This window comes from Pantherophis guttatus, chromosome 6, assembly GCF_059756535.1.
Source record: "Pantherophis guttatus breed Tessera chromosome 6, ASM5975653v1, whole genome shotgun sequence".
In the NCBI taxonomy this organism is placed as follows: Eukaryota; Metazoa; Chordata; class Lepidosauria; order Squamata; family Colubridae; genus Pantherophis; species Pantherophis guttatus.
This window is the reverse complement of record NC_142068.1, coordinates 3,192,385-3,215,871: the sequence shown is the minus strand read 5'-3', so window position 1 is coordinate 3,215,871 and position 23,487 is coordinate 3,192,385. Positions and strand designations below refer to the sequence as shown.

Genomic DNA, 23,487 nt, shown 5'->3' with positions numbered 1-23,487 from the left:
AACATAAAACTAAAATATGCTAACAAATTGTTGACTTCAAATTCTTTCTAGGTCTTTAACTCCTTATAACTCAAAACACTATAAACATAAGCTAAAAGTTAAAAATGTTTCACTCATAAGCTATATGAATCTTCTTAGTCTGATACTTGTTTTGAATATAGTCAAGCCTTTCATCCTTTCTAAGGTAGGTTAAATGAGGACCCAGATTGTGGGGGCAATAAGCTGACATTGTATAAATATACAAAAGTATGAAGGCTATTGCTTAACGCATTGTAAGCCGCCCTGAGTCTCCGGAGAAGGGCGGCATATAAATCAAATTAAAAAAAAAAAAAAAAAGAATAGCCCAGACCTTAATCCAAATGAAAATCCATGGAGCCGACTAAAGAAACTGGTTAGTCAGAAGCCACCCAGCAATAAACCCCAGTTAATAGAAGCCATCATTCAATCTTGGTTTCACATGATAACAGCTGCAGAACTAAAAGGCTTGGTTCACTCCATGGGAAGACGTTGTAAGGCCGTCATTCGTGCTAAAGGTGACCCAACTAAGAATTAACTGACATGGGGATCATTCTTGTATATCTCGTTTTTTCTATGATGATAATTTTTGTATATCTCGTTTTTTCTACGTGTTTCACTTTTCTTCTTTATCCTGTAACTGCTCTTCTAAGACCAAATCCTTCCTGAAAGTTATTGCATTACATTCTTGATTAAATTATCTTTCCATTGATATATCATTTTATGGTACTACTCCAAAAAAAAAGTGATGGTATTAGCTAGTTTTGGAAAATACACTTTTCCCAAAAGGTTTCCACAATTTTGGCCCCTACTGTACTTTAGTGGGAAAGTAACAGCGTTCCGTGGGCCTTTGGTGTATAGTCATGCCGGCCACAGGACCACGGAAACGTCTTCGGATAACGTTGGCTCCCTTGGCCAAGAAATAGAGATGAGCAGCGCCCCCTAGAGTCAGGGACAACTGGGGAGCTTCAGGGGCAGGAGCATCCTTTGTCTTCGTCCCACTAGCAGTCTTTCCATCGCAGCTTCTCTTCCCCACTAGCTTCCGAAAATTTAAAGGGGAATCCCTGAGATATTTTGTCACGAATGAAGGCGAATATATATGTGTCCCAGGATAATGTTGCAGGATAGAGTGGTGCGGTGGCTTAAAGATGGAGCTCTCACCTCACAATCAGGAGGGTGTGAGTTCGATCCTAAGTAGAGGCAGATATTTCTCTCTCTGGGCAAAATGAGACTATATCTGCTGAACAAAACTCCGCATTGGCGACAGGAAAGGCATCCGGCCAGTAAACTCCATTCAGTTGCCCAGACTCCAGCCCACGAGGGATTATGGGGTCGTTAAAAGAAGATGATAATATTGCAGGATCCAATCTGGGTCGGTCACCAGGACCAGAGGTTTGGTCTTCTGAGCTTTTGGATTCGTGCTGGAGCCCATTTTCGGGGAACTTCTCTCTAGAATATTTTGTGTTGGTTTTCAGGGCCCGATAAAGTTTCTTAAAAAGCTTTTTAAGCACCCCAAGTGGTATAAGAAAAGACGACTTTCTGCAAAGCTACTGCTGGTAGGTTCCAAGGGGAGCATGGTGCTGACCGACCGTGTGCTCTTAGCGGCTTTTCGACACACAAAAAAAAATGCATTGGGAGTGCTGGCGTGGTTTGATGTGGAGTATAGAGCCAGCTCCATTGCAGTAGAAGACAATATTAGGCATGTAACCAGGGCTGTTTGCAGGGGAAACCCAGCAGTTCAATCGTCTCAGTTTGAGTTTCATAAGTACAGCGGTAAAGATTGCATCCCTGGGCCAGAATCAGAATTCCTCGTTTTTAAGAATTCAGGTACAATTTGAAAACGTTTGGCAGTGGGATGGGTCAGCCACAGGAGCAAATTGACTTATCTACTGTGATACAGAATAGACAATAGACAAGCCAAGTCCCCAAAACGGCAGAGAATTCCTGGAAGTGTGGCACTCGGGGAAATCAGCCATCAACAGGCACAGAGAGATACGCAATATTTACACGCCGTTCAAAGGAGACGATCAAAAAGACCAAAACACCTCCTTGCCAGCAATCCACACCCAGAGAAGCAGAGATTAATACCAGATCAACAAGAACTAATAACACCCCAATTAAGGAAATACCAACTCAGACAAACAATCACACATTAATCTGCAGCCTAATTAAGGACTCATCAAGAACATTCCCGCCAACACTGACAGGGCAAGCCATTAGTATATCGACAGGAAGCAAACCCCACACTTCACTGCCCTGATGGTGTTACCTAGTTGGGTAATGAAACGACTGCAAGAAAACAACCAAGCTCAGAGAGCACCAAGGACCCCACAGTCCTCCTCCTCCTCCTCCTCCTTCTCCCCACACACCCCTCTCCCTTCTAGCACTGATGACGTTCCCTAGTTGGGTCATGAAACATCTGCAAAAAAACATCCCAGCTCAGAGAGCACCAAGGGCAACACAATTCAACCTTGAGCTACAAAAATCTCCATTCTTCATGCTTCTAAGTAGACAGCCTAGCAGATGCATTCACACCACATACTAAACCTTGTTAATTTCAATTCTGTATGTGCGTGTAATATAGTATGTTATGTAAATCGAGGCCACTTAATTAGTTGGACATCCACTGTTTGGTACGAATCCGTAAAATGGATTTAGTAACCAAGTGAAGCAAGTTACGTTTCAGTGTGGCAGGATTTACAGGTAGTCCTCGACTTACAGCCACAATTGATCCCAGAATGTGTGTTGCTAAGTGAGAAACTTGCTAAGCGCCCCATTTTACAAATCACCTTGCCACCGTTGCTAAGTGAATCCCTGCAGTTGTTAAATAAGGAACATGGTCGTTATGTGAATCTGGCTTCCCCATTGATTTGGCTTGCCAGAAGATCACAAAATGGGATCCCATGATCCCAGGACTTGCAACCGTCTTAAATACGAGCCCGTTGCCAAGCAACCAAATGTAAATCACGTGACCAATGGGATGTCCCAACTGTCATAAGTGCGAAAAACGGTCCAAAGTCCCTTTTTTCAGCGCCGTTGTAACTTTGAACGGTCACTAAATGAAGTAAGTCGAGGCCTGCCTGTGTTTAACATTGAAGTTGTCCAGCGGTGAGGTGGTCTAGCAATGGTGCAGTCATAAAAATTATTTAAAAAAAGGATTTTCAAGAGAGGAACGTGGAAGACAAGTAAAAAAAAAAAAGCATAGCAATTAAGATACTGAAGCGGGCAAGAGACGATGGATAGATGATTATTGTTTTCTTTTTTTAATCATTTTGATTTTCCTTCTCCCTCTCTTTCTCTTAAAGGAGGGGTCCTGAAACTTGGCAGCTTTAAGACTTGTGGACTTCAATTCAAGCTATGCGGGCAGGAGAATTCTGGGAGTTGAAGTCCACAAGTCTTAAAGCTGCCAAGTTTGAAGAACTCTGTCTTAAAGCATAGCAATTAAAAGTATCAAAGCGGATAAGAGACGATGGATGGATGATTTCATTCCTTTTATATTGCTATTCCGATTTGCTCCTCCCTTTCTCTCTTTCTTTCTTTCTTTTCTTTTCTCTCTCTTTTTTAGGTAGGTGACATGATTAGAAGTTAGAAAGGAAAGAAAGGAAAAAATCTTTTAATAAGGGGTGATATGATTAAAAACTAGAATAGGTGATGGAAATAAGAGAAGGGGGAATATCAGTGTATACATTTTTATATAATAAAATGAAAGCAATAACAGGAGAAAACGTGGAATGACTGTACAATGATAGATTGCAATCTAAGACAAATGCGTATTATTTACTAGAAATATATCAGTTGATTGAATGTAATAATTATGATTAACTTTGATAGTTTTATTTGTGTTAGAATGTATGACACGCAGATGTCACACTGTTCACGCATTGATTTGATACATTTATAAAAAATAAAAAAACCCAAGAAAGGAAAAAAAAGAAAAAAGGATTTTCGACAAGAAACAGCCCTGTTTACATACCTTCAAAGCTCAAAAGCCGAGCCAAAGATTTTGCTTTGTGTGATGAAAAAGGGGAGGCGCGGGGGAAGATTTCACACACTCTTGAAAACAGGACTAACAATGCTAGTGTGGAATCTTAGGTGGTCTCAGCACGTGGCCAGGATCCCTTCCTGCCTTCCCGTACTGTTTTAACTCAAGCACTTCCCGATTCACTCCTGCGTCGGCTTTGCAAATAAGTCGTAGCTGCGACTGGTAGTTTCTGCCTTTCTGCTTTTTCCCCCGACAATGCTCCGGTCAACATCCCTCTCGAGAATCCAAAAGAAAACTCCAGCTTCATCCCATTTCCCAAAATCTTAACTCTTTATTGAATACACCGCATGGTAAAGGTCGAGGCAAAACTTTAACTCCGAAGTTCCCAAACAGCAGTCCGTAGAATTAAGCAGTACAAGTCGTCCTCGGCTTACAACAGTTTGCTTAGTGACTGTTTCGAAGTTACAACGGCACTGAAAAACGTGGCTTAGGACCATTTTTCAAACTTAAGACCATTGTGACACCCTTGTGATCACAATTCAGATGCTCAAGCAGGAGACTCTGTGCCATGGTCGTCCAGCCTCTTCTTAAAAACTTCCAGTGTTGGGACACCCACAACTTCTGGTGGCAAGCTGTTCCATTGGTTAATTGTTCTCACTGTTAGGAAATTTGTCCTAAATTCTAAGTCGCTTCTCTCCTTGGATTAGTTTCCATCCGTTGCTTCTTCTTCTGCCTTCTGGGGGTTGGGTTGGGTTGGGTTGACTTCCTTCTTCTTTGTGGTAGCCCCTCAAATATTGGAACACTGCTCTCATGTCACCCCCAGCCCCCTTCTTTTCATTAAAAGAAGACCACCACCAAACGAAACGTTGCTGGTCTTCATTGTGGACATTGAATTTGCTTCCTTTTTACAGCTGTTGCCGATTCCCGATTCCGTGCCCATATCTCCGGACGACGGAGAGCACGCCGATATTTACAAGCTCCGCATCCGGGTGCGGGGGAACTTGGAGTGGGCCCCTCCCCGCCCGCAGATCATCTTCAATATCCATCCAGCACCAACGTAAGGAGGGCCGTTTACCTTTTGTGATGTTTTGTATCGTGTGTGTGTATGTTTGTGTGTGTGTGACCCCAAGCTCATTGGTGTCCTGATGAAGTTCTGCTCAAAAGCAGAAGAAAGTGGGAAGCAATTTGAAAGAAATGAAGCAATACGAGAAGTTTTATTCCCGCGTCCTCCCAGTTCTTCCAAGTATTTCTAATGACACCTGGAATAGCTAAAATGGTGGATCTCAACGTTTCCTCTTTATGTAGACTATAAGTAGAAAGGTCAAGAGAGGAATCAGCCTAGAATCCCTACGTAGCCACAAGGATTGACTTAGGATCAGTCACTTAGCGATTGCTCGAAGTTAAAAACCTACCTGAAAGGTGTCAGGTGCGAAAGACCAAGTCCCATGTGAAGGTTCAATTGAAGTGATTTATTGCTGAACAGCCTGTGCGCAGGAATCTTCTCTACTAAGAGTCAGCTCCTGCTTGGAGTTAGATAAGGGGCCATGAAATTCAAGGGAATTTGGACTTAAGTCTGCTTGTGACTACGTAGGAATTGTAGGTTGATTCCTCTCTTAACTCCGCACCTTGGGGAAGTTTTTAATTTAATTTTTATTTAGTTTGTCAAACATGTACGAGAAAACAGGTATAAGTATAAACATAGACACGAACACAGGAAATGAGTACGAATAAATGGGGACAGTAGGACAGGGACGGAAGGCACGCTGGTGCGCTTATGCACGCCCCCTTTACCGACCTCTTAGGAATGGGGTGAGGTCCACGGTGGACAGTCTAAGGTTGAAGCTATGGGGGTTTGGGGATGAAACCACAGAGTCAGGTAGTGCATTCCAGGCGTTGACAACTCTGTTGCTGAAGTCGTATTTTCTGCAATCAAGTTTGGAGTGGTTTACCTTATTTATTTATTTATTTATTTATTTATTTATTTATTTATTTATTTATTTATTTATATTTGTATACCGCCCTTCTCCCGAAGGACTCAGGGCGGTGCACAGCCAAAATTAAAATACATACAATACAAAATTTAAAATAATTTAAAAGCAGAATTAAATCGAATTGGCTTCCCAAAACATTAAAACCCATTACCCTTAAAATAACCCATTAAAATTTTAAGCCTTCAGTTTGTATCTATTATTTGCTCGTGTATTGTTGTGGTTGAAGCTGAAGTAGTCATTGACAGGTAGGATATTGTGGCAGATAATTTTATGTACTACGCTTAGGTCAGACTGAAGTCGGCGTAGTTCTAAGTTGTCTAGGTCCAAAATTTGGAGTCTGGTGGCATCAGGTATTTTATTGCGGGTAGAGGAATGGAGGACTCTTCTCGTAAAATATCTCTGGACTCTCTCGATTGTATTTATGTCCGATATGCAGTGTGGATTCCAGGCAGATGAGCTGTATTCGAGAATTGGTCTGGCTAAGGTTTTGTATGCCCTAGTTAACAATTTGATGAAGTTGGACTTAGTCTGCTTCCCAACTAACAGTCAGCTCCTGCTTGGAGTTAGATAAAGGGCCACAGAATTCAATGATGAAGTTGGACTTAGCCTGCTTGTGGCTACGTAGGGATTCTAGGCTTAATTCCTCTCTTGACTCCGCCCTCAGTTTTTGCCAATCCTTTTCCTACACATCTCCTTTCTCTGATTCTCCCTCTCCCTCCTTCCCATCTCGTCAGGCGTGAAAGACTAGGTCCACATGGAAAGTTTTAATTAAATTGATTTATTGCTAAAAAGCCTACACAAAGGAATCTTCTCAACTAACAGTCAGCACCTACTAAGAGTTCCTTAAGGGTCAACAGCACTCAAGGGGGGGGGGGCTGAATTTGGTTTGCTTGCAGCTACTTCCTCTCTGAGCTGATGCCTCAAACCTTGCTCCATCCCGCTAACCACGTCCATTGATTGATTGATTTATTATTTATTTTATTTGTTTTAATTTGCATACCGCCCTTCTCCAAAGACTCAGGGCGGTGAACAGCCAGAATAAAACAGAACGTACAAAATTTAAAAACAGTTTAAAAATAATTAAATATTTTTGGCTGCAAATTAAAACAACCCAATTAAAATCAATTAAATTTAACCAAAACTGTGGGATCAAGCCAGCCCGGCTTGGCGAAATAAATAAGTTTTCAGGGCCCGACGAAAAGTCCGGAGGTCTGGTATTGTACGTATCTCTGGGGGGAGGTTGTTCCAGAGGGCAGGCACCGCCACAGAGAAGGCTCTCCCCCGGGGGTCGCCAGCCGACACTGTGGCGGACGGCACCCTGAGGAGGCCCTCTCTCTGTGAGCGTACTGGCTGGTGGGAGGCTATTGGTGGCAGAAGGCGGTCTCGTAAATACCCCGGCCCTAAGCCATGGAGCGCTTTAAAGGTGGTCACCAACATCTTGAAGCGCACCCGGAAGACCACCGGGAGCCAGTGCAGCTCGCGCAGGAGAGGTGTCACATGGGAGCGCCCCGTCGCTCCCATAATCCCCCGCGCAGCCGCATTCTGGACCAACTGGAGCCTCCGGGTACACCCCAAGGGGAGCCCCATGTAGAGAGCTTTGCAGTAGTCCAGGCAGGAGGTGACAAGTGCCTGAGTGACCGTGCGTAGGGAGTCCCGATCTAGAAAGGGACGCAACTGGCGGATCAGGCGGACCTGATAAAAAGCCCCCCTGGCCACGGCCGTCATATGCTCTTCTAAAGACAGCCGTGCATCCAGGAGGACGCCCAAGTTGCGAGCCCTCTCCGTGGGGGCCAGTGATTCGCCCCCAATAACTTTCACCTCTTCCAGGCTGAGAAGTGAGTTGAGGACGTGAGCTTTTTGTCTCTTTTAACATCCTGCATGTCTCTTGTTTCAGGAGGAAGGCAGCAGTGGCCAAGCAGAACTACCGTTGCGCTGGCTGTGGGATCAGGACAGATTTTGGTGAGTCCTTGACTTGGATGAGTTCTTGAAGGCCCAACATCGGCCTAGACCAGGGGTGTCAAACTGGATTTCTTGGAGGGCCAGATCAGCATTGTAGTTGTCCTCCACGGGCAGAGACGGGCCAGCTAGCTTCCTGCAGCACCTGCCGATCAAAACGGGGTGCCGAGGATGGCCCCCGTGAACCCCGTTTTCGGCCTGGATGGCCTCCTGCAGCACCCTGCCGGCCAAAACGGGCTGCGGGCGGCCCTTGCACGGCTTGTTTTGGCCGGCAGGGTGCTGCAGGAGGCCGTCCAGGCCGAAAACGGGCCGTGCGGGGGCCACCCACGCCTCCCCGGCCTGTTTTTGCTAGCAGAGGCCCCATGGGCCAATCCTTGGGCAGTGGATCTGGCCTTGAGTTTGACACCCAGGCTAATTCTTTTAATTCCAAATTAAAAGGGCAGCAACCTCTCTGTCTTCCCTTTCCAATAATTATTTATTTTATTGGTTCGATTTATATGCCGCTCTTCTCTGGAGACTCAGGGCAGCTTACAATGCGTTAAGCAATAGCTGTCATACTTTTGTATATACCTGCTTAGTAGGGCTTTCGGGGGGCCCCCTAAGCGGTGTTCTTTTTTTATATACAAAGTCAGCTTATTGCCCCCACAATCCGGGTCCTCATTTTACCTACCTCGAAAGGATGGAAGGCTGAGTCAACCTTGAGCCTGGTGAGATTTGAACTCGCAGTAATTGCAGGCAGCTGGTGTTACTTAACAGTACTTTAGTCTTCTGTGCCACCAAAGCTCTAAGGTGCCAGATGGGGCCACCTACCAAGAAGGCCCATTTTTTTGTGGTCCCAACAGAGGTACATCCTTCATCCGCTGAGACCCATAACATGTCCTGCCTTCTCTTCTGTTGGGACGGCTTCTCGTTTATTCCGAGCTGCGCCTCCGAAATACAGCTTTTCATCCCGCCTGCCAATATCTGAGCAGGGGGCTGGACTAGAAGACCTCCAAGGTCCCTTCCCGCTCTGTTCTGATTCCGACCTGCCTATTCTGGAACTGTGCCCCTGTGTTGGACAAACCTATTTTGACCTCTTTTCCCCCCATTTTTTATTTTTATTTTTAATTTGATTTATATGCCGCCCTTCTCCGGAGACTCAGGGCGGCTTACAATGCCTTAAGCAATAGCCTTCATACTTTTGTATATTTTATACAAAGTCAGCTTTTTGCCCCCACAATCCGGGTCCTCATTTTACCTACCTTAGAAAGGATGGAAGGCTGAGTCAACCTTGAGCCTGGGGAGATTCGAACTTGCAGTAATTGCAGGCAGCTGATGTTAATAACAGTGCTTTAGTCTGCTGCGCTACCAGAGCTCATGTGTGGAATGAAAGAATAGACACCGTTCTTCATTGTAGATTTTGCAAATCTCACATAAGGCTGCCAACACAGCATCCTTCTAGAATGTTCTGTGGATAAGAGAAGCTTTCTAACCAGGCTAGTCCCTAAGCCGCATATTTAGGGCTGGTTTTCTACCATTCCGTGCAGCTCCTTTCACCACTCCAGGTAGTCCTCGACTTACGACCACAATTGAGCCCAAATGGTCTGTCGCTAAGTGAGACAGTTGTTCGATGAGTTTTGCCTCATTTTACGACCTTTCTTGCCACAGTTAAGTGAATCGCTGCAAGCCAGTAACACGGTTAAGTGAATCAAACATCCCCATTCCCTTTGCTGGTCAGAAGGCCGCAAAAGGGGATCCCACGACTCGGGAGCACGACAACCGTCATAAATGCGAAGCAGCTGCCAAGCATCTGGATTTTGATCATGTGACCCCAGGAATGCTGCAACAGTTGTGCCTTTTTTTCAGTGCCCTTGTGACTTCAAATGGTCACTAAGTGAAACATAAGTTGAGTACCTGTACAGGTAGTCCTCAACTTACAACAGTTCACTTAGTGACCATCCAAAATTACAATGGCACTGAAAAAAGTGACTTAGGACCATTTTTCACACTTAACGACCGTTGCAGAATCCACATGATCAAAATTTGGACATTTGGCATCTGACTCACATTCATGACGGTTGCAGTGTCCCAGGGTCACGTGATTCCCTTTTGCGACCTTCTGACAAGCAAAGTCCATGGGGGGAAGCCAGATTCGCTTAGTGACCATCTTACTCATTTAAGAACTGCAGCGATTCACTTAACAAATATGGCAAGAAAAGTCTTCAAATGGGGCAAAGCTCACTTAACGAATTTCTCATTTAGCAACTTAAATTTGGGGCTCAGTTATGGTCATAAGTGGAGGACTGCCTGCATAGCAATCTGGGCAGATAAAAAGCCACTAGCCCTACCTGAACAAGGTGCGTGCTGCGAATTCACAGGTGCCGTGGTAACTTTGGCCGCTGAATGAACGGTCGTAAGTTGAAGGCCGTTCTAGGCGGGCAAGATCCCTTAGCGCCAGAGCTTTCGTCAAACTCTGCCTTGGTTCTAGAACGTTCTGAGGTTGGCCCCTCGCTCCCAACAGAGGACCGTCGGAATCGAAACGCTCCATCTGCAGATCGCTTACTCTCTTAAATTCCCTTTCTCTCTTCCTTCGTCGGACGGGCCGTCAGATTACATCAAGCGGATGCGCTACTGCGAGTACCTGGGCAAATACTTCTGCCAGTGCTGCCACGAGAATGCCCAGATGGTCATTCCCAGCCGCATCCTTCGCAGGTGGGACTTCGGCAAATACTACGTCAGCAATTTCTCCAAGGATCTGCTGCATAAGATCTGGAATGATCCCCTCTTCAACATGCAGGACGTTAACTCTGCCCTCTACCGTAAGGTCAAGCCTCTCAACCAAGTCAGGGTAAGCAGGCATCGGGGGCTTTTGAGTCACACTTTTGTTCAGAATAAGAGCATAACAGAGTCGGTGGCAAGCTGTTCCACTGGTTAATTGTTCTCACTATCAGGAAATTTCTCCTTCGTTGTAGGTGGGATCTCTCCTCGATTAATTTCCATCCCTTGTTTCTCATCCTGCCTTCAGGGGCTTTGGAGGATCAGTTAACCTGGAGTCCCCTCCCTGATTCTTCTTCTTTTTTGGGGGGGGGGATTTTTATTTTTTATTTTTTAAACAAAACATAAAACAAATCCATCATCTATTACAATTGCAAACAGTGTGTCAGTCGGTTACAAATCTTTTTGAGCTTCATCCCCATATTCAGAATTTATTAATTATCTACCGTATTTTTCAGAGTATAAAATGCACCTTTTCCCCCTAAAAGGGAGTGAAAATTTAGGTGCGTCTTATACACTGAATGTAGCCCCGCCCACCCACTGGCTCCCACCCTTTGGCCTCTGCCTCCCAGCAATTTACCACCTTGCATTAAACAGCAAGAAGAAACAGCCCATTTCAGCTTCAGCACAGCCTGATTAACACAAGTTGATTGGATCGGCCTCCCGACTCTCAGCTGATTTGCTCTCAGCTGTTTTGCACAGGGCTCTGCTGCTTGCTGCAAGAAGGTAAATTGCTGGAGCAGATTTTTTTTCCCCTTGTGCTAATCAAGCTATGCTGAAAACGAAAATGAGGGTAAAGCAGGCTGTTTGCTGTTTGCTGCAAGGAGGCAAAATTGCTCAGAGGCAGAGGGAGATTTTTTTTTCTTGTTTTCGTCACCAAAAAATGTAGGTGCGTCTTATAGTCCGGAGCGTCTTATAGTCTGAAAAATACGGTAATTGTTAGATATAGTGAATTATTGAATGAAAAGGGTAAACTTAAATCGAAGCAAGGATTAAAAGAACAGGATATAAAAATGGACGGGTTTTCGTATATGCAAATATATTCTAGATATGATAAAGATTCTAAGATAGAGGGTTTTTATAGTAACCCTCCCTGATTCTTCTAAAGTGATTACCAAGTGTAAAAACTACACTTGGTTTAGTTTGTTAGTTGTTGATTAGGAAGCTGGAGGCTAAAACATGATGAATGGATGTAGGAATTAGGTGGTATTATTATTATTATTATTATTATTATTATTATTATTATTATTATTATTATTATTTAAATTTCTATACTGCCCTTCTCCTTTCGGACTCAGGGCGGTGAACAGCCAAAAATAAAACATTTGTACACAAAAGTTAAAATAGTTTTAAAATAATTAAATAAAGTTTGGCCCATAATTTAAAACATTTCAATTAAAATCAGTATCAATTTTGAGGTATGTCTAGTTTAATGAAAAGGTGGACCAGGGGAGACATGATGGCATCTTCCAATATTTGAGGGGCTGCCCCAAAGAAGAGGGAGTCAAGCTATTCTCCAAAGCACCTGAGGGCAGGACAAGAAGCAACGGATGGAAACTCATCAAGGAGAGAAGCAAGTTGTAACTAAGGAGGACTTTCTTCAAAGTGGAACAACTAGCCCCCAGAAGTTTTGGGTGCTCCATCACTGGTGGTTTTAAAGACAAGATCGGGAAGCCATTTATCTAGAACATTATAGGGTCTATAATGTCTATGCAGGGGGTTGGACTAGAAGACCTCCAAGGTCCCTTTACAACTCTTTGTTACCCTGAATTCATGTCTTCTTGGTCTCTTCCAGCTTTTAAGAATCCAGCTGTACCACATGAAGAACATGTTCAAGACATGTCGCCTAGCTAAAGGGTAAGGATTCCAGAAAACGTTTCCGGAGAGTCCCATCGTCATCGTAGAGCGAGAGCAAGCTGTGAGCGGCAGGGAGTAGGTGCCACAGGAGATGGCACAGTGAGTGTGTGGCTTGGTTGATTTCTTGCAGATGTGAGAAAGCTGTGAGAAAAGGCCAATTCCACGTTCAGGAATGTTGGGAAACGGGAATTGTAATGTCCTCATACAGATTTGTGATCCAGTTATATCTGGATGAGGGACGCGGTGGCTCAGTGGCTAAGACGCTGAGCTGGTCGATCGAAAGGTCGGCAGTTCAGCGGTTCGAATCCCTAGTGCCGCGTTAACGGGGTGAGCTCCCGTTCCTTGTCCCAGCTTCTGCCAACCTAGCAGTTCGAAAAATGCAAGTAGAAAAATAGGGACCCCCTTTGGTGGGAAGATAACAGCGTTCCGTGCGCCTTTGGCGTTGAGTCATGCCGGCCACATGACCACGGAGACGTCTTCGGACAGCGCTGGCTCTTCGGCTTTGAAACGGAGATGAGCACCACCCCCTAGAGTCGGGAACGACTAGCACATATGGGCGAGGGGAACCTTTACCTTTATATCTGAATGATACTATCACAAACTCTCTATAGTTTTATTTCTGATAGAAGAGAATATTTGTGCTCTGTGCTCAGTGGTTTTCCTGCAGACATTTCATTACCCATCTAGGTAACATCATCAGTGCTAGGAGGGAGTGGGTTTTGTGATGAGGAGGAGGAGGACTGGATATTTCGGTGCTCTTTGAGCTTGGTTGTTTTCTTGCAAATGTTTCATTACCCAACTAAGTAACATCATCAGTGCTAGAAGGGAGAGGGATTATATTATATATAAACCAAGAGCCACCCCCTTCCCTTCCAGCACTGATGATGTTACCTAGTTGGACAATGAAACATCTGCAAGAAAACAACGAAGCTCAGAGAGCACCGAAACACCCACAGTCGTCCTCCTCCTCCTCTGCATACTCCACTCCCTTCTAGCCCTGATGAGGTTACCTAGTTGGGTGATGAAATGTCCGCAAGAAAACAAGCAAACTCAAGAGACCCATATAGTTTCAGTTGCAACATTTGAAAATGAAATTGTTGGAGAGTCTTAGACAATCAAAAAATGTGGAGTTTGGTCTGAGAGGGAGAAGAATCATCTTCTTTGCTGCTATTTCCCTCCCAGACTTCTGGATGCCTTCGACGCAGTGCCCGGCCACCTGACCGAAGACCTTCACCTGTATTCCTTAAACGACCTAAGCGCCATCAAGAAGGGGGAGCTTGTCCCCCGCTTGACCGAGCTCCTCCGGGTGGGAGAGGTGCACGTTGAGAAATGCATGGTGAGTGCGTGGACTCCATTCTATTCTTCCCTCTTCTTTTTCTTTTGTGTGGATGTAGTCCTTCCTAGTCCTTGAGAAGGCTGGGGTCTGCCTAAGCCAGGGTACCATGAGCCGTGAATAAACCACAGGCAGCTTCATCGTTGGTGCAAATTCAAATACAGGTAGTCCTCGACTTACGACCAAAAAAAGGAGCCCGGGATTTCTGTCGCTAAGTGGATGTTTTGCCCCGTTTTCTGACCTTGCTTGCCACCGTTGTGAAGCGAATCGTTGCAGCTGTTCAGTGAGTAACGATTGTATAGTGAATCGGGTTTCCCCGTTGACTTGGCTCGTCAGAAGGTCGCAAAAAGGGGATCGTGTGAACACGGGACACTGCAACCGTCATAAATACGAGCCAGTTGGCCAAGCGTCTCAATTTTGCTCACGTGACCGGTGGGGATGCTGCAGCGGTCGTAAGTGGAAAAAAATTGTCACAAGTCATTTTTTTCAGTGCTGTTGTAAGTTTCAACGGTCACTAAATGAGCTGTTGTAAGTCGAGGATTATCTGTAGTACAAAATTCAATTTAGCGCAATTGATAATCGATCCCAAATCGCATTTAACAGACAGCGGTCAATGTACGATCGCAGCCGAGACCAGAATCTTGATCGTTGAACGAAGCGATCGTTAAGCGAGACACCCTCGTGATGGCTTCGCTCAATGACCACAATCACGGCTCTCCCACTTGTGGTTGTTAGGTGGACAGAGTGAAAGAGCCTAAAAGAGAAGTCCTTTGCGCATAGAACTGGAGCGCCTGCCCTGGGCTGAAGAAAAGAAACTCGGATTTTGAAGATCTGAGTTTTGTTTCTACCATCCAGTGGAGGATTTCTATCTTCCCCTCCCCTCCTCCTCCCTCGTGCCCAGAGGGGAAGGGAAACCCTTCAGCAGGTGTCAGCAGTTTGCAAGCTTCCCCTGCTATTACCGTATTTTTCGGACTATAAGATGCATTTTTTTGTCTCCCAAAAGGAGGTGAAAATGTGTCTTATAGACTGAATATTGCTGGAGCCCTGCCCACCAGCCGGCCATTGCTTGGGCTCCGTACACCCCGTTTTCAGGCCTTTTTCAGGCCTTTTTTTGGGGGGGAGGCTTTTTTCGACCCGATTTTGAGGCTTTTTTCGACCTGTTTTTTCGGCTTTCTATGGCCTGTTTTTGAAGCTTTTTTGGCCTGTTTTTGAGGCTTTTTTCGGCCCCTTTTTTCCCAAAAAAAAACAGGCCAAAAAAAGCCTTGAAAATGGGCCTAAAAAAAGCCTTGAAAATGGGTTCAAAATAGCCCCGAAAATGGGCCGAAAAAAGGCTGGGAAAGGGCCAAAAAAAAGCCCCAAAAAGGGAGGCCAAAAACTTCTTTTTTGTTGTTGTTTTCCTCTTCTAAATTTCGGTGCGTCTTATAGTCAGGTGTGTCTTATAGCCCGAAAAATACAGTATTTATTTATTTAGAGCAGGGGTGTCAAACTCAAGGCCCAGGAGACGTATTCGGCTCAGATCTGGCCTGCAGAGCCACCCTGGAAACAGCAAAGGACCAGCCCACAGTGCCTCTGTCAGCAAAAACGGAGTTTGGGAGGGCCGCGGGTGACCCTCCCGAGCTCTGTTTTTGCTGGCAGAGGGTTGCAGGAAGCCGTTGCAGCCAAAAACGGAGCTCGGGAGCCCATTTTTGCTGGCTGGGTGCTCGGACCACCACAGGCGCCCACGATATGAGTGACGTCGAGCTGGCCATGCCCAACCTGGCCACGTTCACCCTGCCCCCCTCCCCCTGAGGTCAAAAACAATCCTGATGAGGCCCTCAATGAAATAGTGTTTGACCCCCCCCTGATTTAGAGTATGATGAGAACATGACAGAAGAGGAGTAAACTTACACACATATACAATCCACGTAATTACCATATTTTTCGGAGTATAAGACGCACCTTAGTTTTTGGGGAGGAAAATAAGAAAAAAGCTGATTGGTGGGTGGATCGGCCTCCCGGAATACGCCCAATCAGCTGTTCCCAGAGGTGAATTTTAGCAACAGGTTCCTTGGTTGTGAGCTCTGTGCCTTGCTTTTTTTTCCTGCCTCTGAAACTTCTGAAACTCCATTTAAGAAAAAACTTTTTTTTTCTGCCCCTGAAAGCCTCCGAAACAGAGCTTCAGAGAAAAAAGGCTTTTTTTTCTGAAGCTCTGTTTGGAGGCTTTTTTTCTAAAGCTTCTTTCAGAGGCTTTTTTTTTCTGAAGCTTCTTTCAGAGGCTTTTATTCTGAAGGACTCTCTGTACTCTGTTCAATCTCCTTTCTTTGATATGTAGATTAAACTCTTCCGATCTGTTGGTTATTGTGTCATTCTCCAGATTTGTTACCATAGTTTGGTTAGAACCTTTACTGATTCTTCTTTTGTTGCTTGCCATATTATTTTAGATAAAAGCCTTTCAGAGGCTTTTTTTCTGAAGCTTCTTTCAGCCTCTGAAATCTCCGTTTGCGAGGCTGGGCGGGGCTACATTCGGAGTATAAGACGCACCCAGATTTTCACCCTCTTTTTTGGGGGGGAAAAGGTGCGTCTTATACTCCGAAAAATATAGTATATCCAAAACCTCTCTGGGGGTATGGCAATGGACTTATGACTGGGGTTCAACTCTCCAAGCAATCCCCTCTGGCATTGCTTCGTGCAGATCTTTTTATTTAATTTTAATTTTGATCACATGCTACAAAGATCGTAACTCTGAAAAACGGTCCTAAGTCGCTTTTTTTCGGTGCCGTTGTAACTTTGAACGGTCACTAAGTGAAACAGCAGCCCTACACTCTCCCTCTCGAAGGGCTGAATGAAACCCAAATGGTGGAATTGCTGTGCATAAGGTGTCAACTGCCCAACTGGTGAACCCAAATCAAGAAAACACTTGAATTCCCAAAAGCAAAACTTTATTGGACACACCATATTGGCACTGAAGAAGCAAAAACTAGCTCTGGTTTTCCCGTGATTGCGCGCCTAGTTAAACCAGAGCTTCCCCATGTCCCCACCCCTGGGAGATCACATTGTCCAATTATGAGACATCCGTTTGTTATGGGAACAGGCCATTTCTGTCACCAGCACCTGCAAAGGTGACCTTGATGGTTTCCAGGCTCTCAACGATCTCGGCATACATTCGCGGCATTTCATTTCCCCCTCCCCTCCCCCCACCCACCCACCCCGATTCATTGGGAAGTTTAGACGCATTCAACGTTGAACGAAGCAAACCCAGATTCAATCTTGACAGTTCCACGTTCTTTTTTTATCTCCTCGCCCAGCTGTGCCAAGCGAAGGGGTTCATCTGCGAATTCTGCCAGAATGAGGACGACATCCTGTTTCCCTTTGAGCTGAACAAATGCAAGACGTGCGAAGGTGAGTGCTAACAACTTTTACGTTTAAGTTGTAAGTTCATTTGAGGGCTGAAGAAAGACCCACACACCCCAGGATTGTTTCGCACTGCGTCAGTGGTGAAATGTAAAATTTGTTACTACCGGTTCTGTGGACGTGGCTTGGTGCAGGGGGGGGGGTAATATGACTGAGTGGGCGTGGCCAACTTTTTTTTAAAAAAAACTTTTAAAACCATTTTTTTCTACAACCTCTTCGGCTGAATGCTTTTATAGCCTCTGACGATCCCAGCTGACTTGCCTGATCGGCAGAGGCTTTTTTTCCTTTTAAAAACATTTTTTCTATAACCTCTTCGGGCTGAAGAGGTTGTAGAAAAAATGCTTTTAAAAGCCTCTGATGATCCCAGCTGATCTGCGCAATCATCAGAGGCTTTTTTTTTTACTTTTAAAAGCATTTTTTCAGCCAAAGAGGTTGTAGAAAAAATGCTTTTAAAAATAAAAAAAAAAAGCCTCTGATGATTGCTCAGCTGGGCAATGGGGGCAGGCAGGGATTTTTGCTACCGGTTCTCCGAACCACCCGCCTCCATCGCTACCGGATCGGGCGATCCGGTCCGAACCGGGAGCATTTTACCCCTGCACTGTGTCCAACCAGAAGGACACACATCCCTCGGTCTTCAACACAAGTCTTCAATTTTCCAGCACTGTTCAATTTCTCCATAGATCGGTACCAGCTGGGCTCTCTTCCGTATACCATATACAGGCAGTCCTCGACTTACGACCACAATTGAGCCCAGAATTTAGGTTGCTAAGTGAGAAATTTGTTAAGTGAGTTTTGTCCCATTTTACGGCCTTTCTTCCCACTTGAAAGCTTGAGAATTCAATCCGAGATAGCCGCAGATGTTTCTCTCCTAGGGCCCAAAGGAAAAAAAAAATCTGCTGTGAACCTGGGGTAAGGCGTCAGGAAGGGCATCCGGCCAGTAAATTCTCAGCTCCATCCAGTCACCCCGATTCCACCGCAAATTATTACCGGGTCGGAAAAGAGGAGTTAAACAGGGAGATATAAAATTTGCAATCTTCCTGTTTTAAGATTTCAGATTTTTCGTTCTACGCCTGTAAAACATGATGCGAATGGGCCATGCGATAAATGCGGAATGGCCCCTGGTTCCCTTAGGAAACTCGGATTGTTTGAGACCGATGCCCTCCCTGCCTTCAGCTTCTCCTGATTCTTTCTTTTTTTTTCTCCACCCACCCTTGCAGAGTGCCGAGCTTGCTACCACAAGGGCTGCTTCCGGTCGGGACCTTGCCCCAAATGCGCCCGTTTGCAAGCTCGCCGGGAGCTTCTCGCCAAGCAGAGTCTGGAAGCCGACCTCTCCGACTACGAACCGGAGGAGGACGACACGGTAGGAGCAGCCACGTGACGTCCGAGAAGCTGCAGGTCGCCGCGCAGCCTGCGCTTCCAAAGACTGAACTGACCAGCCGCGAAGCCGGACACTCTCCCATGCTCCCGAAGCCCAAGCAACTCTTCACGGCTTTGGCCTGGGGGAAGGGAAGTTTCCCCTCCTTTTGCTGGAACGCGAGCAAACAGGTTTGGCTCCTGAGACCAGCTCGGATGCACAACTTCAAGATGAATTTTCCTTTCTACGGGAAGGCAGAGGATTTGGCTCGGTGCGCGTCCTACAAGGACTTTGCTCCATCCACGGGGGAGACGCTAAGGATGGGCTTTCCGGAGGTTTGAGTTCCCCGACACAATCCGGCCACGCTCGTAAAAAGCGGAAAAAAATCAACCCTCCTGCCTCGTTCGACTTGCCGTATCGGTTGCCGTGTGCCGGATGAGGCCGTTGTGCTCTTTTTTATTATTATTATTAATATTTTTTTTTGGTCTTTTTAATTTTTCTTTGGACAATCCCCGATCCTCGCCTCAAATTCTCTTTATTTTTCTTTGCTAAACCTCACTCCTGTTTCGTCCGAGGAGACAAGAAAGGGAGTAAAAAATATTAAAAAAAAAAAACCCATCCTTTTAAATCTCGGGGGGAATCTTAGTGGGGAAACGGGAGTTGGATAGCCAGAATGGTACACTTGGATTGGGGCGGGGCTTCGGGCCGGGGGTCTGAGAGGACCGAAGCCCCTTCCCACCTCCTTAAAAGGATCCGTGCGTGAGAACGCACACACACATAACACAACACAAACTCACACTTTTCTCTCTTTTGTCTGCAAGGTCTTTCTCGTAAGAGGAATAATGTCGGTCGATGGCATCGGTGGACGATTTTCCAGTGCAGGGGTCTCCAACCTTGGCAACTTTTAAGATTCGTGGACTTCAACTCCCAGAATTCCTCAGCCAGCCTTTGCAAAGGCTGGCTGAGGAATTCTGGGAGTTGAAGTCCACGAATCTTAAAAGTTGCCAAGGTTGGAGACCCCTGTTCCAGTGAGAGGAAAATTGGTATTTTTTTTTTCCGCAACAGGAAACTCTCTTTGCAATAGCCCCCCCCCCCCACTTCAGCTGTTTCAGGCTGCAGCCCCTCTCCTAAGCCATCGTGGCCACTGGATCAGGGGCATTGAAGCCCCCCACACAGCTGGAGGAAAGGGGGCCAAGCTCGGAGGCATGCTCTAAGCAGCTCCTGGCAACAGAGAGGGAAGGGGGTTCTAGATAACTGTTAGAGGTGTCTTGGGTTCTAATGCTGCTCTACCTCCCCTGATATCTGTGGGCTTTGAGATATTTGGCCAAAGTAGGTTAGGAAGTGAGGTGAGTGGAGGTCGCTGTTGTTTGAAGGTTTCTGGCTGGCCAGGTGAGATTTCTGGCAGGTTGCACAGCCATTCCTAAGCGTAGGGACTCTGTCAGAGCTGGGAAACCATTGTTATAATCTCACTTTGAGGACAGGATTTTAAGAAGGTTGCAGATTCCGAAGGCCGATCTGTAGAGATGATCTTCTGCCCCGATTTAGAGGAGTTCCCAAAAGGGCGTGGTTTTATTTGACTTTTAAGGTTGCTCATCCATCTTATTGCGCTGTCACCCAAGCTGCAGAGTCTCTGCTTTCCCTTTTCCTTAAATCAGGAGTCTCCAACCTTGGCCACTTGAAGACTTGTGGACTTCAACTCCCAGAATTCCTCAGCCAGCGAAGCTTCGCTGGCTGAGGAATTCTGGGAGTTGAAGTCCACAAGTCTTCAAGTGGCCAAGATTGGAGACCCTTGTCTTAAATCACTTTTTTTTTTCAATCTGGGTGGACTCTCCACTCCCAGAATTCTCACAGCTAGCTGGGAGTGGAGAGTCCACAACTCTTTTAAAGTTGCCACGTTTGAAGAACCGTGGAAGGCAGTCAAGAGAGACCTGAAAAATTACAATTGCACTATTTTTTTTTTAAAAAAAAAATCACAACATGGATGGATCCAAACATCCCTGCATTGCTTAAAAAGGAAAAGCCATTTTCTTTATCCCAGAGTCACAAACTTTAACAGCTGCTTTCTTCTGAGGCTTAAGTTTCATCCTAGAGACTTTAATTTAAAAAAAAAAACAGGAAAGCAACGTACAGCTCATTCCAAATTCCAGAAATGCTAGCTCCATTAAGCAATATCAAAAATTCAGATAGGTTTTTATGACTCGGCTCCCGTTAACATCTGGGCAGATGTTAACATCCCAACATCGCTATCTGAGCAATAGCGGCAAAGGGGGGAAAAATGAAATTAATCTGTCAATATTGGCATAGCAGGAAGGATTTGCAACAAGACATCCTTTTCACTTCCTTTTTTGCAGTTTAGAGAACCTCTCGTCTGCAAAATCTACCGGGCTGCAGAGAGAACATTCTGGAACAGGCCTTCTCAACCGTGGCTGCTTGAAGATGGGGTGGACTTCAACTCCCAAAATTCCCCAGCCAACAACTCTTAATTCTGGAAGTTGGAAGTCTACCTATTTCCAAGCAGCCGCGGCTGAGAAACGCTGTTCTAGAACCTAAAACAGCCGGTGATCCAAAATTGAACAATAAATTGAAACTCGAGGCAACGGATTCTTTCTTCGCTCAACCTCCATTCTGGTGAAACATCCCTCGCATCCCCCGTATCAACTCTTCCAACTAAATTTGCACAATTTCTTCCTGAAAATGTCCTCTCTTTTTTTTCCAGCTTCCTAACCAAGCGATGCAGAATTACCAATTTAACCTTCAACGTCGTTAACCTGAATCGTTTTAACCGAGAGAGTCCTGATCTCACCCCGATAATTACGTTTATATTAAGTATATTTATGTTTGCCCCTTAAAAAGAAATAAAACTGGCTCCCTGCACACTTTTTTTTAATGCACTTGGGAAAAAAAAAATCACAAATGCACACTGCGGGTTTTTTTTAAAAATCCGATTCCTTCCACTGTGTTGCTTCAAGCAAATGTTTGAAGACGCTGGGGACGTTTATTTCTCTTTTTGCTAGCAAAAGCTAATTTTCTAAAAGCACTGATTTAGTTTTACAAAAACCAGCAAGGAGGCAGTAGGTTCTAAAGCAGAAATCTTCAAACTTGGCAGCTTGAAGACTTGTGGACTTCAACTCCCAGAATTCTCCAGCCAGCACAGCTGGAGCTGGCTGGAGAATTCTGGGAGTTGAAGTCCACAAGTCTTCAAGCTGCCAAGTTTGAAGATTTCTGTTCTAAAGGGTTCACTTTAGAAATACCAGAAAGTACCAAAAAAAAAAAAAAAGATGCACAGAAGGGGGATTTCGGATGCTAAATGGTGCTCAGAGCTGCCTGAGCTGTGGATTTAATGCCCATTTGGCAAAAAAAACAACATTTCTTATCTGTGTTGACGTAAATGTTCTTTGCAAAAAACAATAACGAAGAGAACACTGGTTGAATCTGGAAATCCATCCATTATTCCAGTAAAGTATAACCATGGTAATAAAAACAACAATAATAATAATAATAAACAGCTTGCGTGTCTGGTATGTTTACAGTCGGTGGAGCGTTTCACACAACTGAAATATTTCATTTAAACGACACGATAAATTTACGGAAAATGTTCAACGGGATGGTAGCGGTGCCAGTCCCTCCCGAAATGATTATACGTAGTCCTCGACTTACAACAGTTCATTTAGTTTTTGTTTGTTTTAATTTGATTTATATGCCCGCCTTCTCCGGAGACTCAGGGCGGCTTACAATGCGTTAAGCAATAGCCTTCATTCTTTTGTATATTTTATACAAAGTCAGCTTATTGCCCCCACAAACTGGGTCCTCAATTTACCTACCTTAGAAAGGATGGAAGGCTGAGTCGACCTTGAGCCTGGCGAGATTCGAACCTGCAGTAATTGCAGGCAGCTGGTCTTAATAACAGGGTGCTTTAGACCACTGTACTACCAAGGCTCTTTAGTGACCGTTGGAAGTTACAAGAGCACTGAAAAAAAGTGATTTACGACCGATTTTTCCCACGGATGACCGTTGGTGCATCTCCATGGTCACTTGGTCAAAATTCGGAGGCTTGGCGACTGGTTTGTAGTTATGACGAGTCGCAGTGTACCCGGGATTGTGTGATCCCATTTTGTGACCTGACAAGCAAAGTCAAGGGGAAACTCGGATTCACTTAACCACCGTGTTACTAATTTAACCACTGCAAGGAAAGTCGTAAAGTGAGACAAAACTCACTTAAAGGGTTTTTCGCTGAGCAACATAAATTCCGGGCTCAATTGTGGTCGTAAATCGAGGACTACATATATTGGGTCATTGCTTTTCCGCCTTGCATACTCCCTGTTTATGGAGCAGTTTCCCCAATAAACAGATTATATTCAGTAAATCGATAGAAGAGATTATTTGTAGCTCAGGATTGAACTGCGGAGTCCATGATGTTCTCTAAACTGGGTGGTTTTCTTGCAGACGTTTCATGACCCAACTAGTTAACATTATCAGAACTAGGAGGGAGTGGAGTATGCGGAAAATAAGAGGAAGAAGAGATGTGGGGGCCCTGGTGCTCTCTGAGCTCAGTTGTTTGCTCGCAGACATTTTATTACCAATCTAGGTAACATCATCGGTGTTAGAAGAGGGAGGAATTTGTGGAGAGGAGGAGGAGTTCTTGGTGCTCTCTGATCACACAATCTTTCATGCCTAAAGTGGGACTAGAACTCACCGTCTCCCAGTGATTGGCCAAAAATCTAGAACTCACTGTCTCCCAGTGATTGGCCGAAAATCTAGAGCTTCCCATCTCCCAATGATTGGCTGAAAATCTAGAACTCACCGTCTCCCAGTGATTGGCTGAAAATTTAGAACTCACCGTCTCCCAATGATTGGC

At 45.1% G+C, this 23,487-nt stretch overlaps 1 protein-coding gene and 1 long non-coding RNA gene across 5 annotated transcripts in view; both read left to right on the top strand.

Annotated features, from left to right (window-relative positions):
* Positions 1 to 19,246, top strand: part of RUBCN (rubicon autophagy regulator) — a 74,909-nt gene extending 55,663 nt beyond the window's left edge. For all 4 annotated transcript variants that reach the window (XM_087872004.1, XM_087872002.1, XM_087872003.1 and 1 more), the window contains 7 exons: positions 4,909 to 5,054; positions 7,883 to 7,947; positions 10,533 to 10,771; positions 12,494 to 12,555; positions 13,738 to 13,891; positions 17,173 to 17,266; positions 18,496 to 19,246. In XM_087872004.1, coding sequence (XP_087728130.1) covers positions 4,909 to 5,054; positions 7,883 to 7,947; positions 10,533 to 10,771; positions 12,494 to 12,555; positions 13,738 to 13,891; positions 17,173 to 17,266; positions 18,496 to 18,656 — 921 coding nt within the window. In that variant the 3' untranslated portion in view covers positions 18,657 to 19,246. The remainder of the gene's footprint in view (positions 1 to 4,908; positions 5,055 to 7,882; positions 7,948 to 10,532; positions 10,772 to 12,493; positions 12,556 to 13,737; positions 13,892 to 17,172; positions 17,267 to 18,495) is intronic.
* Positions 19,247 to 20,386: 1,140 nt separating this feature from the next.
* LOC117660022 (uncharacterized) lies at positions 20,387 to 22,135 on the top strand. The gene is made up of 2 exons (XR_004589560.3): positions 20,387 to 21,707; positions 21,851 to 22,135. It is a non-coding gene; the product is annotated as an uncharacterized LOC117660022 (long non-coding RNA).
* Positions 22,136 to 23,487: the final 1,352 nt, after the last annotated feature.